General features: G+C 38.1%; 3 protein-coding genes across 5 annotated transcripts in view; 2 read left to right on the top strand and 1 right to left on the bottom strand.

Moving 5' to 3' along the window:
- LOC127838353 (uncharacterized) overlaps positions 1-6612 on the top strand; it is a 145342-nt gene extending 138730 nt beyond the window's left edge. Inside the window, exons 6-7 of the mRNA XM_052366056.1 lie at positions 107-586; positions 2814-6612. Of these exons, the coding sequence (XP_052222016.1) occupies positions 107-586; positions 2814-2874 (541 nt within the window). The 3' untranslated portion in view covers positions 2875-6612. The remainder of the gene's footprint in view (positions 1-106; positions 587-2813) is intronic.
- LOC127838362 (uncharacterized) lies at positions 5365-6612 on the top strand. 3 transcript variants are annotated; one of them, XM_052366080.1, is made up of 2 exons: positions 5365-5604; positions 5903-6612. In XM_052366080.1, the coding sequence occupies exons 1-2, from the start codon at positions 5365-5367 to the stop codon at positions 6167-6169; spliced, it is 507 nt and encodes a 168-aa protein (XP_052222040.1). In that variant the 3' UTR covers positions 6170-6612. The 3 variants fall into 3 exon arrangements, with proteins under 3 accessions (XP_052222040.1, XP_052222039.1, XP_052222038.1); XM_052366079.1 differs by having other exon boundaries at positions 5408-5971; positions 6116-6612; XM_052366078.1 differs by having other exon boundaries at positions 5408-6004; positions 6116-6612.
- Positions 6613-10510: 3898 nt separating this feature from the next.
- On the bottom strand, positions 10511-15938 carry LOC127840044 (carbohydrate sulfotransferase 8-like). The gene has a single exon (XM_052368432.1). The coding sequence runs from the start codon at positions 15761-15763 to the stop codon at positions 14540-14542; it is 1224 nt and encodes a 407-aa protein (XP_052224392.1). The 5' UTR covers positions 15764-15938; the 3' UTR covers positions 10511-14539.
- Positions 15939-18245: the final 2307 nt, after the last annotated feature.

Genomic DNA, 18245 nt, shown 5'->3' with positions numbered 1-18245 from the left:
TAAACAAGATAAAATATGTCAAAAATGCATTTCTTAGGAATGAAAACAATTGCTTTTAGTTGAATTAATGTCATACTCGCATTCCTTATCCAATTTTTGTTTTCAGCCATCTAGAACAGACCAGTGATTTACTGCAAACTGACCTCAACAGTGTTCTACTGGTAAATGAGGAAATCGAACAAAAGCAAAAAATTCCTGACAAAGAAGCAACTGAATTAGGGGAAGCAATTCTTAAGAGAGGCATTCCTGTGTCAAGGGGACAAACTCTAATCAAAGAAACATCTATATCAAGGGAGGCGACATTGGTTAAAGTAATTCTTGTTTCAGGGGAGACTACTTGCAAAAAAGGAGATATTTCAGGGGAAACAACTCTAGAGAAAGAAATGCCAATGTCAGCACCAGCAACTCTTGCAAATGGAGCATCTGTGCCAAGGAAGAAAATAGGTGAAAAAGGAGCAGCAGACTTTGGGGAGGAGACTAAGACCAAAGAATCCTGTATTAATCATAGGGTGGAGGGATCAGCTTGCCAGCATGAAGATGGTTCAGCAATTGTTAGGGGCCTTATACACGAGCTGTCTCAAATGAAGTAGGTTCTTACAAATATTTGGATATTTTTTTGTAAATAAATAGTTTTAATTTACTTCCATTCATCTCTATTAAGATAGGTACATGAAGGCCAGCACCTTGGATTTTTGTTCAGACCTCGTGCAATTTCACTGGCCTTGTCTAAGAGCTGACTGACTTGCAGATACAAAAATAAAATATAATTTGCTGTACTTTTCAGATTGTAAATTGTAAATGATTTAATTCCGCAAATCAGTCATCTGTTTTCATCTGCATCATCATCTTAATCATTTATTTTAGTCTAATCAGATCTGAACGGTAAACTGCTACAGCATGGTGCATGCTTATAACAATTTTTAGCTCATCTATTTTTTTTTTTAAATTATGAGCTATTGTCATCACCTTAGCGTCGGCGTCTGCGTCGGCGTCGGCGTTGGCGTCCGGTTAAGTTTTTTCGTTTAGGTCCACTTTTCTCAGAAAGTATCAATGCTATTGCATTCAAACTTGGTACACTTACTTACTATCATGAGGGGACTGGGCAGGCAAAGTTAGATAACTCTGGCGTGCATTTTGACTGAATTATGTGCCCTTTTTATACTTAGAAAATTGAAAATTTTAGTTAAGTTTTGCGTTTAGGTCCACTTTTTTCAGAAAGTTTCAATGCTATTGCATTCAAACTTGGTACACTTACTTACTATCATGAGGGGACTAGGCAGGCAAAGTTAGATAACTCTGGTGTGCATTTTGGCAGAATTATGTGCTCTTTTTATACTTAGAAAATTGAAAATTTTGGTTAAGTTTTGTGTTTAGGTCCATTTTATTCCTTAAGTATCAAAGCTATTGCTTTCTTACTTGAAACACTTACTAACCATCATAAGGGGACTGTGCAGGCAAAGTAATGTAACTCTGACTGGCATTTTGACAGAATTATGTGCCCTTTTTATACTTTGAAATTTTGGTTATGTTTTGTGTTTAGGTCCACTTTATTTCTACAGTATCAAAGCTATTGCTTTCATACTTGCAACACTTATTAGCTATCGTAAGGGGACTGTGCAGGCAAAGTTATGTAACTCTGACTGGCATTTGGACGGAATTTTGGGCCCTTTATACTTAGAAAATTGAAAATTTTGGTTAAGTTTTGTGTTTTGGTCCACTTTACCCCTAAAGTATCATAGATATTGCTTTCATACTTGGAACACTCGCAAACTGTCATAAGGGTACAGTAAAAGGACAAGTTGCATAACTCTGGATGTCATTTTTACGGAATTATGGCCCTTTTTTGACTTAGTAACTTTAAATATATGGTTAAATTTTGTGTTTCGATCCACTTTACTTCTTAAGTATCAAGGCTATTGCTTTCAAACTTCAAATACTTTCATGCTATCATGAGGTTACTGTACCTGGCAAGTTGATTTTTACCTTGACCTTTGAATGACCTTGACCCACAAGGTCAAATTATTAAATTTTGCTAAAATTGCCATAACTTCTTTATTTATGATTAGATTTTATTGATACTTTGACAAAACTACTCTTACCTGACATACCACAATAGACTCCACCCAAACCATCGCCCGTGCCCCCCCCCTCCCCCCCCGAATCCCCTCCCCCCTATTTTTTTTTTTTAAGATCATCTCACAAATGACCACCACACCCTCACACTATACCCCCCCCCACCCCACCCCCCTCCCCAATTATTTTTTTAAACAGTTAAAAAACAAAACTATTTATTTTGATTATTTTATGTTTGAAATACCGTCCAACCATCGCACCCAAGAATCCCCCCACCCCCCTCCCCCCACCCCCCCACCCGAATCCCCCCCTAATTTTTTTTTTTTTTAAGATCATCTCACAAATTACCACCACACCCTCACACTATACCCCCCCCCCCCCCCACCTCACCCCCCCACCCAATTTTTTTTATTTGAAACGGTTAAAAACAAATATTTATTTTTATTATTTTATGTTTGAAATACCCTCCAACCTTCTCACCCAATAATCCCCACCCCCACACCCCCCACCACCCCCCACCCCCCCTATTTATTTTTCCTTTTTTTGCATTTTTTGAACATAATGTAATAAATGTCCACACCCCCACACAATGCACCCCTCTTCACTCCACCCCTCCCTCCTTTGTGATTCAAAATGAGAGTCCCTTCACCTTTAAAAAGAAAATAGATGAGCGGTCTGCACCCGCAAGGCCTAGCTCTTGTTATATTTGCATTCATGTGATCTTTTCCATTTGATTTTAGCAAACTACTTCTGCGGACAAAGAGGGACATGGAGACTTCACGCAGGAATTTCCAGAAATGACAAGTCTGATGACCGCCCATGTCACCTTCCTTTCGAGCAACCATTGGACCTCCAATTCGACCTTACATAGTCTTTCCCCTGTGACAACCCATATGACCTCTCATGCAACCACTCACATGACCTCCCATATAATTTTAAATGTGACCACTCATAAGACCACCTATATGACCCTTCATATGACCTCCTATGTGACCTCCCACATGACCTCCCATATAACATCAAATTTGACCACTTTTATGACCAACTATATGACCCTTCATATGACCTCCCATATGACTTCAAATGTGACAACTAATATGACCACCTATATGACCCTTCATATGACCTCCTGTGTGACCGCCAACATGACCTCCCATATAACTTTAAATGTGACCACCTATATGACCCTTCATATGACCTCCTATGTGACCTCCCATATGACCTCCCATATAACTTTAAATGTGACCACCTATATGACCCTTCATATGACCTCATGCGATCACCCACATGACCTCCCATATAACTTTAAATGTGACCACGCATATGACTACCTAAATGACCCTTCATATGACCTCCTATGTGACCCCCCACATGACCTCCCATATAACTTTAAATGTAACCACTCATAAGACCACCTATATGACCCTTCATATTAACTCCTATGTGACCTCCCACATGGCCTCCCATATAACTTCAAATGTGACCACTCATATGAGAAACTATATGAACCTTCATATGACCTCTCATGCGATCACCCACATGACCTCCCATATAACTTCAAATTTGACCACCCATATGACTACCTAATTGACCCTTCATATGACCTCCTATGTGACCCCCCACATGACCTCCCATATAACTTTAAATGTGACCACTCATATGACCACCTATATGACCCTTAATATGACCTCCTATGTGACGCCCACATGACCTCCCAAATGACTTTAAATGTGACCACTCATATGACCACCTGTATGACCCTTCATATGACCAGTCCCCTCCTGTGTGACTGCCAACATGAACTCCCATTATACTTCAAATGTGACCACTTATATGAGCACCTTTATGACCCTTCATATGACCTCCTGTGTGACTGCTCACATGACCTCCCATATAACTTCAAATTTGACAACTCATATGACTACCTATATGAACCTTCATATGACCTCCATGTTACCTCCCATATGACTTTAAATGTGACCACTCATAGGACCACCTATATGACCACTCAAATGAACACCTGCATGACCCTTCATATGACCTCCTTTGTGACCGCTCATATGACTTAAAATCTGACCACTCATAGGACCAACTATATGACCACTCATATGAACACCTGCATGACCCTTCATATGACCTCCTGTGTGACCGCTCACATGACCTCACTATGACTTCAAATCTGACCAGTCATATGACCACCTATATGACCCTTTATATGACCCCTTTGTGACCCCCACATGACCTCCCATATGACCTAAAATATGAGCACCTATATGACCAATTATATGACCTCCTTTGTGACCCCATTTGACCTCTCATATGACTTCAAATCTGACCGCTCATATGACTACTTATATGACCTTCATATGACCTCCTGTGTAACTGCCCACATGACCTTCCATATAACTTCAAATCTGACCACTCATATGAACACCTGTAAGGCCCTTCATATGACCTCCTATGTTACCGCTCATATGACTTCAAATCTGACCACTCATATGACCACTTATATGACCTTCATATGACCTCCTGTGTAACTGCCCACATGACCTTCCATAAAATTTCAAATCTGACCACGCATATGACCACCTATATGACCCTTCATATGACCTGTGTGACCTCCCACATGAACTCCCATATTACTTCAAATGTGACCATTAATAGGACCACTTATATGACCCTTCAATTGAACTTTTGTGTGATCACCCACATGACCTCACTATGGCTTCAAATGTTATCACTCATGCAACCTCCCATGTGACCACTTACATGACCCTTCATATGACCTTAAATGCGACCTCCCATGTGACCGCAAATATATAAACTTTTATATGACTCATATAATCTATCATGAAACCTACCATATGGCCTTTCATATAACCTCCTTTGTGACCTCCCTTGTCTGTTACATCCCATAGTACATTCCCAGTGACCGCCCAGTGACCTCCCATATGACCTCCCCTGATACCTCTTATATAACCTTTTACGGTAGCCCTCTTATGACCTTTCTAGTGACCTCCACTGTGACTTCCCATATGACCTCCTTTGTGCCTTCCCATATGAACTCCAATGTTACCTCCTCTGTGACTTCCTATATAACATCTTTTTAGGTTTCCCATATGACCTTCGCTTTTATTTCCAATATGACCTCTGTGACTTTCCATATGACTGCCTGGGCGACTTCCCATATGACCTCCTCTGTGACTTCCCATATGAACTCCTCTGACTTCCCATATGACCTCCTCTGTGACTTTCCATATGACCTTGGTGACATCTTGAGTGAGTTCCCATATGACCTCTGTGACTTCCCATATGAACTCCTCTGACTTCTCATATGACCTCTGTGACATCTGTGACTTACCATATGACCTTCTATGTGAACTGCTGTGTGACTTCCCATATGACCTCCTTTATGACTTCCCATGTGACATCTGTGACTTCCCATATGACTTTCTCTGTGACTTCCCATATGACCACTGTGACTTCCCATATGACCTACTCAGTGACCTCCTGTGTGACTTCCCATATGACCTACTGTGTGACTTACCATATGACCTACTATGTGACTTCCCATATGACCCTCTGTGACTTCCCATATGACCTCCTCTGTGACTTCCTATATGACCTCTGTGATTCCTCAAATGACCTCATCTGTGACTCCTCATATGACCTCCTCTGTTACTTTCTCTGTGACTTTCCATATGACTTCTGTGACTTTCCATATAACCTTTGTGACTTTATATATGACCTCCTTTGTGACTTCTATGACTTCCCATATGACCTCCTTTGTGACCTCCCATATGACCTCCTTTGTGACTTCACATATGACCCCCTCTGTGACATCCCACATGACCTCTTCTGTGATTTATCATATGACCTCTGTGACTTCCCATATGACCTCTGTTACTTCCTCTGTGACTTCCCATATGACCTCTGTGACGTCCCATATGACCTCTGTGACATTATATATGACCTCCTCTGTGACTTCCCAAATTACCTCCTTTGTGACTTCCCTAATGACCTCTGTGACTTCCAATATGACGGCCATTTTAACTCCCCTGTGACCTTATATAACCTATCATTTCACCACACATAAGATCGCTCACATGACATCTCATATGACCTCCCGTTTGACCTGCAATATGACTTCTTATTTTGCCGCCCATATGACCTCTTTTGGAACTACCAATATGACTTAATATGTGACCAGATATATTTCATAACATATGACTTCCTATATGACCTTCCCTGTGACCTCTTATATAACCTTTGTTTGACCACCCATATGACGCCCATTTGACCTCCCATGCGACTCCATATTACCTTCATTGGGACCTCCCCTGTGCCCTCCCATATGACTTACAGTGTGACCATCCATATGAGCTCTCATGTGCCCTCCGAAATTACTTTAATACCTCCCATATGACCTCTCATGTGACATCCCATTTTACCTTTCATGTCGACAGCTTTATGACGACTACATTCGTTGGTTCTCTTGTGTTAAATTGATAGAAATAAAGAATAAATGTCTCAACGCTTTATTATTAATTATGCTTTATAGTAAATACACTGCAGTTAAAGTGTTTCATGTTAAAATGATGTAAGTGCAAAACGTTTGATCGTCAGTTACCTCAGTTTCGCATTGAACTCGAGTATTTTTTGACCGTCGTAGCATTTGATCCTTTGTACACGAATTGATTTCATGTTGCCACACCCAATGGAGTTTTGGGATATATAGTTCGTCCGTCTCTCTGAATGTCTACCGGTTCGTGAGGCCAAGGGCACCGAGACGTGTGAAGAAGTACTCAAGTTGTGCAATAAATGGTTATTAGATTGTCATATGTTTTGTATAGGAAATGCATTAGGCACGCCAATCTGTAGTTTGCTCACACTAATTCAGTAGCGATACGCGTTAGCAATAACTATATTTCTTAAACACTGAATCAACAAAAGCCTATACCATGTGACGGTATTACTGTAACATAATATGGGTGGGTATCAATTTTACGATATTAAATTTAGTAGCACGTGTGCAATATAGATAGGCAAACATAACAGATGTTTGGGCATTTTATTTTATTAAAGCGGCTACCGCTACATATGTATAAAAGATCGAACAACTATAATCACAAATTGCTTCACGGGATTGGTCCTCTTTCCCACTTTAAATTGGAGAATTTTTTTTTACAAACAATTGACATTACGTTAAGCGAAGAATATCCAAAACAATTCTAATCATGAAGAGCTACTGTCTTATTGGAAGAACAAGATAGGCCTTTCTCGATAGTAGTGAATAAATCTTACATTATTATTATTTAATGAGGTTAAACGTATTTCAGTAAAGGATTGGACGTTCGGAAGAAAAAACATACATGTGAAATCATTGAAATGGTACCTCATAATTTCTGCCTAATTGTTTGCTTTAATAACTGGTTCATATAGCATTAAACCTTTAATCAAAGTATCTATTACCACGGCACGTGTGGTATTTAACCGCGTGCAAATATAATGTTTTAATATATATTCATGTATTTTTTACTTCGATGACAAGATGTGCCAATGATAAAATTAGAAAGCGATATTTTGTTTTAATCTAATATAAGTAAACCAAACATTAATTTTCTATCAAAGTTTTATTACAGAAACGTGACAGTCAATTATCTGATACAAGCACTTACAAATCTTAAGATTTAACAACATTAGCATGCAGTAATTTCTGTGAAGAGTTGTACATTATTTGTGTAACCGTGTGGTAGAGTGATCAAAATAAAATATGGAAAAACAGAGATTGATCAATAAATACATGAGAATCTAGCAATAATTGCCCACGTTTAAAACGCATGTCGTTCTGGAGAAACAAATTAAATACTCTGAATAAAGCATGTAATATTATTTATGTTTTGTCTATCAAAGGTTTACATTAAATTTCAACGTTGTTATAAGCCACGCAACTGTAACACCAATCAGCGAAATTCCTTTTAACTGTGCAGGAACTATATCAGCTCGGCGATGTCTTGCCAAACAAGTGTTCATTAACAGACTTGTACGATACCTGAACAACGACAAACAGACTAAAGGCTTCGTTCCGGAAATCTACAGACTGCTGCATAAATACCAACTGCAATCGTGTTTAGACAAGTATCTTGAATCAGGCTTGTTGCCGTCTAAGCAAGCGTAGAAACATATGCTTCAACGATCGGTATCCGCTCCCAAACATCACAGAAAGTTGGAAAGTATCCGGGACGTGTGCCCCACATTGAACTTTGCTGATGTTCTACACGTAGATAAGCCCGCGTCCCTCAGGCAAATATCCCGGATTTCGCCTAAGCGATCGCCCCTAGTAGCCACCCTGATGGCACAACTGGGAGGATTCCTCTCTAGATCGTATCTAACAGTGTGCTCATTATGTGGGACACTCAGTGTGTTCTTGTTCGAAACGGGAACTGTTACTTGAATCACTTTGGGATGCTATTATAAACCAAAAGGGATTTAAGTGTATTATAAAATAAACACGAAAGAAACCATTAGAACAAATCGTAATGTTGTTTGAAATGACGCTAGCAATTACAGATGACAATCGCCTGAATGCTCATTTAGCAATCCTATTGCCGAGACTAGTTTGTTAGTGTTTGCGTGTGCGTATTATAAAATCGTCTCTCTATTGTTGTTTGTAGGCATGTACATGTATTAATATACATAATAATTCGGGGTTTCAACAACATGATTATAGTTATCATTTTATTTCACAGCTACAAGTGCATACTCTAAAACGACGGAATTATATTCGCGTAAAAGTGATTTCTATGTAACTAATTATGTAGAACAATGTACTCTGTGTCGCATTATTTTATTAGCAACTTTCATTATCGATGTTAGAAGAAAATATCCTTTGTTATTAATCAGTAAAATAGTTCCTCCATTACATAATTTTTTATAATGATTACCTAATTTCATAATAATTATCATCCATGTCGTTACACTTGTGTATTGTGTATAATTGTATAATGCATTTGGCTTAAAAGCAATTGTATGCTTAAGAGTTAATAAATGTTGTTGTATGTAGCACAACCCATTCGAAAGACGTCGGACGCCGGACATTTCCGATTAAAATTGTTGAGGCCCGGAAGAACATGCGATTCTGACGGTTCTTGTGTCCAGTAAAAATAAATGTGGAAAATATATGAGCCGCGCTTTGTGAAAAGAGGGTTTAATGCATGTGCGTAAAGTGCCGTCCCTGATTAGCCTTTGCAGTCCACACATGTTAATCAGGGACGACCCTTTCCGCCTTAACTTGCTTAGAAGAGCCTTTCATGAAACGAAAAAAAGTGAAAAGTTTCGTTCCGTATTTGCCTGAGCGGAATGCACAGGCTAATAAGGGACGACACTTGACGAACATCCATTAAACCCCCTTTTCATGTAACATGCGCTTTATCCTTAACTCGTCATAATCTAAAGCGAAAGTTACGATTACAGAGGTATATGACGTAGGCTATTTTAGTACTTTTGTGAAATTCAGCTTGTTAGTAAGTACTTCTGTTAAATTCTTTACATATTCATATTAAATAGTGTAGTATAAATCTTCATTTCGTTATAATAAGTATTGCTCAGCTGTTTTGTATTGTGAAAATTCGATTTACAGACTCGAAAACAGTAATTCCTTTTATTTGATTAAAAAAATAACAAGTCTGATGACATCTGATGATGTCCTGTAAAAATTAAATGCGAAGGTACCTCATGTCCTGTGGATTTGTGTAGCTTTATGCAACTCAGAGTTTATTAACATGTCACGTTGCGGCGGCGCGACAGCCTTAAGTGATACCTTAAGTGACTTCTTTAATAATTGTTCGGATATATTCACAACATGGCTTAGTTGATTACATTTTTGGGGGGAGCAAGCTAATGTTACTTCTGTACCTGACATGAAAACCGAAGTTTTTTTGGCTCAATAATTGCGTAATGTTCATAAAAGAAAAAGGCACTTCAACATCCCTTTTATTATTTAAGATTTGAATACCAGCCTTTTTAAATCACTGACATGTCACTATAATCACTGATATTTCCCTACAAACCACAAACAAGATTGAAATATAACTGCGTTTAAAATTTCCTGTATGTATAGTACACAATGTGTTCGAATAAACGCGAATTGTTGTCATTCATGTCATTGTATTTCAAACAATATAAGCTAAAAGATGCATGTATCATATTGACGATTTGTTTTATCAGAGATTCAATTGGCTGCGTAATAATTATCTCTCGTTATATCTTGCGACAGCTTGAACGGCGCGATATGATTGAAGCTGATGCAAGTTAATTTTGCTCTATGCAACAATGGAAACATTACACGTAACTATAAGATCAATTTGACAATTGGAACACGTATCAACAGCTGTTTGAATAACAAAGGAGCGTCATTAAGTATTTATTATTTAATTAAGGTAGCGCACCTCTAATGGGCACATATCCAAACATAATCTAATTAATTATTTTCTTAATCAGCATCATTTCACTGAACTACATGCAAATTTGTAGGTAGGCTTTCCATGCTTTTTAAAAAAAATATACCGATTTTTTCAAAACCACCCCCACGCTCGGCTTTTGTCCAGTTTATTTTCACCCCTGTGGTATATAAAAGTTCCATAATTCATTCAAATTTCCAAATATGGGCATGCAGTTGGTGTGTACAGATGCTGTAAAGGTGTTTAAAGTTTAAACAAGATGAAATAAGTATTCTTTTACAGACATTTATTTTTTACAAATTTTTATCTATTGAAGAGCGCCATGAAATGTAAGTGATTTCAGCCAAGTAAAAATTGGGTCGGTTAAAAACAAAGTGTCATAAAATTCAAAATAGTATCATTTAAGTCATATTTTAAACTTAGTTTTTATAGAAACACTATATACAGCAAAAATACCAAGAACTAGACAAATTTACCGTTTACTTTTTGAAATAAAAATGCAACATGCATGGTTCGTATTTTCAACAGTAAATCACCCAATTTCGCCATAACGTTGTTTTAATTTTAATAATTGAAGAATGTGCATAAAAATTGCAACATATTTAACAATAAATATAGCTTATATGCCAAATTAAATCAAATTACGTAAGAAAATAAATAAAACGCGTCGCAAAAAAGTATACGTCGTCGTTAGGATTCGAACCTGCGCGGGAATATCCCAAAAGATTTCTAGTCTATCGCCTTAACCACTAGGCTACGGCACCTAATAGTAGGCTCTCCAACCTTCGAAGAAATCGCGGGAAATCATTAGAGGTGCGCTACCTTAATATAATACTTGACATGTCAGACTTTGTTGACAAATGACACGGACAGCCATGACTTAATATGTTCGGTAAGCAACTCAGCAAGGCTCTTAATGTTCAAACTTGTCTTATGGCCCTATTCCACTACGAAAACAAGCCCACGATTCGCTACGATTTATCACATTTGTTAAATCGGGAAGACTCGTGACAGTCTACGATTCAGTTACGACACTGGTACGATTGAGTTACGACGAATCGTAGGGTTCGATTAAACTCTTGCGAATTAAATCTTAGCGGGCTCGCAACTCATTCGGGGTGAACTCGTGAGAGTCTTGACAAAGTCGTAGCTGATTTGTAGACAGATCACGTGATCACCGATTTCCCGATTGAGTCACGAATTACCTACGATTCCATTAGACGCTCAAGAACGCACTACGACGCTGTTACGAGTCAAATGTATTTAAATTCTGTCTTGGAGGTCCTTGTCAAGTTACAAACACGTTTTAAATCTGGCCACGATTTTTCGGGAGCTCACGAGTTGCAGGAATAACTTACGATCGACCCACGACTAGCTACGAATGAGATAGGACCGTCGCCGATTGAGCAACGAATGTCCCCGACCTCAAAATATTGGAAATCTTGACAAATCGTGAAGAATCGGGTCTTAGTGGAATACCCCTATTAAAGGGACTTGTCACATATTTAGGAAAGGACACTTTTTTTAAACTTTTGTTAAAGATTTGGTTTAAACAGTGTTATTGGTTATAATTTAGATTATTTGAACGGTCGATCAGATACAAATAAAACAAAATAAATAGACGTAATAATTGAAAACAATGATCTATGTGATACTTGGCGTTAAAAAATCCACATAGTAAAGTTTATACATGGCAAACACCGTATATGTTTTGTCGATAATAGTTTTTAACAATATGTCAAGACATTGCAAAGTGCCACATAGATTGTAACATTTCCCCTGGGTTCAATTCAGACTACTCTATAGTATCAATTCAAATCGATTTACATTTTCATTGCAGAGGTCCGGGGTATTTTAACAAGCATGTTTATTGTGACAAGAATATCAAAGATGTATCGGAACTTTTTTTATCTACAATTGCACCTTTTAAGCGCGAAGGTAATCCAAATACATCATGGCAAATAATAAAAGGGAACATTCGAGACGAAACAGTTATATATCGAAAAAAGCGAGCAGAAGCTACACCTATACAACAACTTAAAATTAATACAGTAATAATTCCGCCACCGATAATCATAGATAGAAATAAAGAGAGTCATAAAGAACATCATCGGAAATTTGGATAAAACGCGTATTTCTAATCCTAGCCGATCAAAAAAGGCTTTCGGCGAACAAGCAGCTGTGAGTCGCAACAAATTCTCATCGTGTTGCATCAATTGTAGCTGTGGAGCAAATCGATGCAATACTACTCGACTTTTACAGAGCCTTCGATGTTGTTCCACATCAACAACTCCTGCTGAAACTGCGACACTACGTTATCAGAGGACCAGTCCTAACCTTGATAGAGAGCTTCCTAACTGGACGAAGCTAACGGGTCTTTGTTGATATACAGTTCTCAAATCCAGCCGACGTCACATCAGGCGTCCTTCAGGTCTCTGTCCTTTGACCACTGCTATCTCTGGTGTACATTACCGACCGGGTACTGTAACCTCAAAAACCTGACTCTTTTCCGATGACAGTCTTCTGTACAGTGGGATCAAGATAACTGAGGATGAAACAACACTCAAGTTTGACCTAGACGCCCTACAGAAATGGGGAAAAGACTGGTAGTTTACAATCAGTCCGACACAATGTGAAGCCGTGCACATTTCCAAAAAGCGCAACCGAATACATTCGGAATATGTAATCGATGGACAGAAGCTTGCAGATGTGATGGAAGGGAGATATCTCGGATTGACGATCTCGGACAACATGTCCTGGAAATCTCATGTAGCCGCAGTCAACTGGGAGGAAAGCAAAACCCACGGCTTCCGGAGCCGCAACCTATCCAGCTGCCCACCTTCACTCATAACACGCATATCCACAACTTTAGTGCGACTAACATTTGAGTAATCTGCAACTGCATGGCACCCCCACACAGACGTGCATTAACCATATTGAAGCCGTCCAGGGACGCGCTTCCCGTTACATGAAAAGGGACTTAAGAACCTTTGTAGCAGCTCACATATGACATTGGATGGCAGACCCTCAAAGATAAAAGACCAACCGCTAATGCCACTATCATGTACATAATTATAAACAACCTAATTGACATTCCACCTGGTCCCAATCTCCGCCCTGCGACATCATCAACATGATGCAGCCGTATCAGATACATCATTCCAAATGCAGGACAGACTACCTTAAAATACCTTCTTCACGTCAGAAACAAGATTGTGGAATCATCTGCCAAACCACCTTGTTTCGGCTCCCAGCCTTGAAGCTTTCAATGAAAGGACGGTACAAAAATAAGCCATGAATGATTTTGTAAAAAGTTTTCTTTTTTCTTTTAAATGCGCCACAACATGACTCTTGACCCGTTTTTGTACGACAAAGCCTTAGAGAGGGATCTTGTACAATACACGAAGGAGAATAAGTAGAACATATGAACATATGTTTAACCTTTTCCCACTTAGAAGCAAAGTGAAAATGGCTATGTGCAAACAGCATAAAACCAGAACAGCCTGCGTTTAACTCGCAGTCTGTTTAGGTTTTATGATGTTTGCTGCTCATCAGTATCTAAATGTTGGAATTGAAGCTTTAAAACTTGAATTTAGTAAGAAAGGTCTTAAATCAGATATAAATGTCTAAGGGACTACACATGCGTCAAAATACATATCTAGGTGGTAAAGGGTTAAAATACGTCTCTAAGTGGTAAGGAGTTAAACTACGTTATTGTTTTAAAGAACCTAAATAGCACAGTAATTCAAGTCCTCTAACATGTGCAGTTGAGAGGTATTTCCAAGATATGTAAACCATACATGCAAACTATGTACACAAAATCAATGAAAATACCTTAATAATGATGAAATCTACAAATATACATGACATAACCATACAACCCAGAAGTTAAACATGGTATGCATATAAGAAAAAAAACATATTTAAATTCAGGCTATTTGTTTGCATATGACAGTGAAGAACTATTCTGAAAGTAGTTTTATCCCAGAAAGGAGAATTTGATTGATTTATCTTTCATTTGGTGGAATATAAGAATAACCGTATATTGAAAAGTCCACACTGTACAAGTCTTTAATCGCGTCGACAACATCTTTGCTGATGCCCTCATACGCTTTCCTTAACGCATTTTCTCGTTGAATTTTTCGTTCTTCTGACGACAAAGTATACTTGAATATTTCCGCCAATATTATATCAGAAACTAGGGAGGGATCCGAATTGTTTCGAATGGACTCGAACGTGCTTTGTGGATATCCTCGGTCCTCGCGAATGTAGCCCTGTATCTGGAAAGAGCGCCATATCCTTCGAGTGACCTCCGCCCAATGCATACATCGGCTCACCGCGGCCCCAGAACTCCGCTCTAGAATTGTAGCCACAATTCCCGGTAAGGATGACTGGATCCGCTTGCCCTCCAGCGTATGCATGATGAAGTCGTATTTATCTGAAGAGACGTTCAGCGTCTGTAATACGACGCCGATGTCGTTTGTAAATGTTTCTTGTTTTACAATGTACCGAGCGTTAACCTCGCAAGATCCGCAAATAGAATACATCGGTGCCCAGTGTTCATCTAAAGATTTGCCTGCTTTCGCTTCGTTTAAAATCCATTGGAGAAATTCTTGAAAAGACACATCCGTTGGGCACAGTGATTTGTTTTGAATGCCTAGGACAGCGTAATTTATGTGTATTCTAGTGGGCAAGTGCGACTTGTCGATGAAAGCCGAGTAAAGCCGAGAATATGGGTCACGTGTTGGGAGAATTGTTGGAACATGCGCACTCTTCAAGAATGTGAACGAGGACGAAAATGAGTAACTTCCGGCGTGTACAGAACTGCGTTTATTTTCCAAAAGCTTTTTGCCAACATCGACTCCATTGTCAAGAATTGCGAATAAAAGTGTCCAAAAGGTTGAGCCGACTTTTGGCACCTTGCAATATGCGACATTGTAAACCTTAGAATGAAAATAATTTCCGCGACCCTTTCCCTTGTAAGTTGCGTTGAGTAAAATGTCCTTGAAGCACGATGTGTTTAAAACCCTTGACCTCAGATCCAGATCCTGTAATTGACTGACCATTGAAGTATCCTTGCTGTTGGGAATAATTTGGTCTGAATTTGTATGAGTAAACCCATCTGGCGAGGCGTCAGACGCGGTAATGGATACGTTAACTGGGTCCGTCGTCTCAAATATGACTGATTGTGATGGACGGAACTGCCAAGAAGACAGCGAAGCGCCGAGCATCAGAGGAAGCGACGAAAGGGCGTCAGGCGCGAACGAGTTGTCATTTTCCGGTTGAGTGTTATTATGCTGATGCAAGTTTCTTGCAAGGCTTGAAGAAAACGCGCTATTTCACTCAAAGTGCAAAACTGAATGTTTAATGCAAAACATATGCGTACTTTTGAAACTTACTAGAAAAAGAACGATGAAGGGATTATACACATTTTCCACTTTTTGGCAGCACCGATTCTAAACAAACAAAAACTCCCGAGAGTCATCCTATCTCTGGTAGAGTGTTTCATGAAGTTAAACCTAAGTTATAATATATATTTAGCAATTGAGCAAAAAAATGCCACAGAGCAATACTTGTTTTCAGACGGTATTAACTTAATTGTTTAAGCTTATTTTTCACAGTAAGACGTAACGTTTGCTTGCAATTATTCCTACCTAGTGTATGCAATTATGTTTACATTACAGTAACAATACAGACCCGGCGTATGATAGAACGTCGCATATTTTTCGGAAATGACGAAGAAGACCACAAGCAACAACGCCATCCCAGTCGACAGTGGTTTCAAACATGGACGCACCACTATAAAGATGCCCATTCTGTAAAACATTCACAACAACGTCATTAAAGATTAATGAGTAGTTGATGCTCGCCATTATGCATACAATTAATATACATTGTATATCTTTCATCCAGAAGAAATTAAAACAATGTGTTCGCATTCTTTTGCATATTATATTTTCAGATTACTTTTATTTTATTTTTAATTGAATACACAATTATTTCCAAATAGAAATATTAGTCTTAGTCTTAGTCCATTGAATATTAAGTTGGATCACTTATTTGTTAATAATTAACGCAAAATGAAGAGAAACGTACCGCAAATACTAAACTCACATATGTTTTCCTTAGATTTATATAGTGAGTTTCTATTTAAATCTTTATCCAAACAATACTTCTATCATATCTGTTTCGTAGAATGTAAATCGCGCCTATTTAAAGCAATTATAGTATTTTATCACCCGTGCATGTTCGCTGTTAACGGAGATTTAAAGTGTTATCGGTATTTGAGGATAGGTGACATAATGCTGCTCTTTAGCAGATATTTTCGCAATAACATAAAATATTCGAAGGCATTTTATACTCAACACTTTTATAATGCTAATTTCTTTAAAATGGATAAATATATCAACTTTTAACTTCGAACATTGCTGATGGGGAACATTTTCTAAAAAAAAAAACTATAAAAATAATTCATTCATGACATGACGTTCTGACACATCACTGCTCGCGTGTATGGTTTATTCGTGCTGCACGTCAAAATATGAGTATAAGCAAAATATAGATTTTCTTTTTGCATAGTGTTCTTTTTATAAGACATTATGAACACAAACATTGTTCTAATATTTGATAAAAAAGAGTGTTAACACAAGCTCGTACCGCATCTGTAACTCATGTATTACACCGATTCATATATCACATAACGAACGTGTGTTATGACATCAAAATAACCTTATCCGTTCTCATACAATGATGGATGTTTTTTTATACAGTATTTTAGCAATCCTGGTAATTTCACAAAATAACAAAATATAACGACAACAACAGAACTCTCCAAATTATTTAATCGTTTCGCGTTGCAACGCTTTATAATTTTCAGGTTTTTAAATCGTCAAACAATGCACATTGTAGATATTTTAAAGCATGGTAAATGTACTGTTTCCTCACAAATATCATAATTAAGACGAAACCTTGCAAATTTGAAAAAAATGTCAATGTACCAAAACGTGAAAGGCCCCTCAAATATGTCACAAACGCTTTATTTTAACACAAGTTTACTTTTACCTCTTTCAGTTGAGGCTTTTATTCACAAAAAGTATTTTTTGTCGAACGAATAAATAATGCCATAAGTTTTCCCCTTACTAAATGTGTATTATTTTAATGTCCATCGACGCGATTTTAATTAGAAATAAAACATTTTTAACAGTCATGTGTACCCGTTAACATGTGAACTGAAATCTTAACATATAATGTCATTCATTTCGATGCGAAGCTTGGTTATAAACGTCCACGAGTTAGCTATGTCTTGTCCACGAGATAGAAAAAAAGGAGTGCAAAACTAAATAAAACATGAGTTCAATTTAAAAAAGAGCGGAGCAGTAAATAAAGGAATGGTGCATTACACAGAAGAGCTGAGAATTTTAGCTATCTCGAGATCCCGACTTAGATAACTCGTGGCCACGAGTTAGTCAGCCAATCAAATTGTTCCACATGGTAGTTCATGGTGATCTTGCTCCGCAAAATTTGATTGGCTTACTAACTCGTGACAACTAGATAGTTAAAATTCTCTCCACTTTTGTTTAATGCACCCTTCTTTTATTTACGACACCTTTCTTTTTTTATTGCATCGCTCTTTTATTTAGTTATGCACTCCTCTTTGTTATAACTCGTGGCCTCGACTTAGTAACTCGAGGCCACGACATAGCTAACTCGTGG

This window comes from Dreissena polymorpha, chromosome 7 (assembly GCF_020536995.1).
Source record: "Dreissena polymorpha isolate Duluth1 chromosome 7, UMN_Dpol_1.0, whole genome shotgun sequence".
In the NCBI taxonomy this organism is placed as follows: Eukaryota; Metazoa; Mollusca; class Bivalvia; order Myida; family Dreissenidae; genus Dreissena; species Dreissena polymorpha.
This window is presented reverse-complemented; position numbering and strand designations above follow the sequence as displayed.

What these genes read in the sequence shown, in the direction of transcription:
- LOC127838362 (XM_052366078.1), top strand. Translation starts at nt 5,408, where the DNA reads ATGACCTCTGTGACATCTGTGACTTACCATATGACCTTCTATGTGAAC. An exon ending in TCTGTGACTTCCCATATGAC is followed by an intron (nt 6,005 to 6,115) that starts CTCTGTGACGTC and finishes TTCCAATATGAC; the next exon opens with GGCCATTTTAACTCCCCTGT.
- LOC127840044 (XM_052368432.1), bottom strand. Translation starts at nt 15,763, where the DNA reads ATGCTCGGCGCTTCGCTGTCTTCTTGGCAGTTCCGTCCATCACAATCA.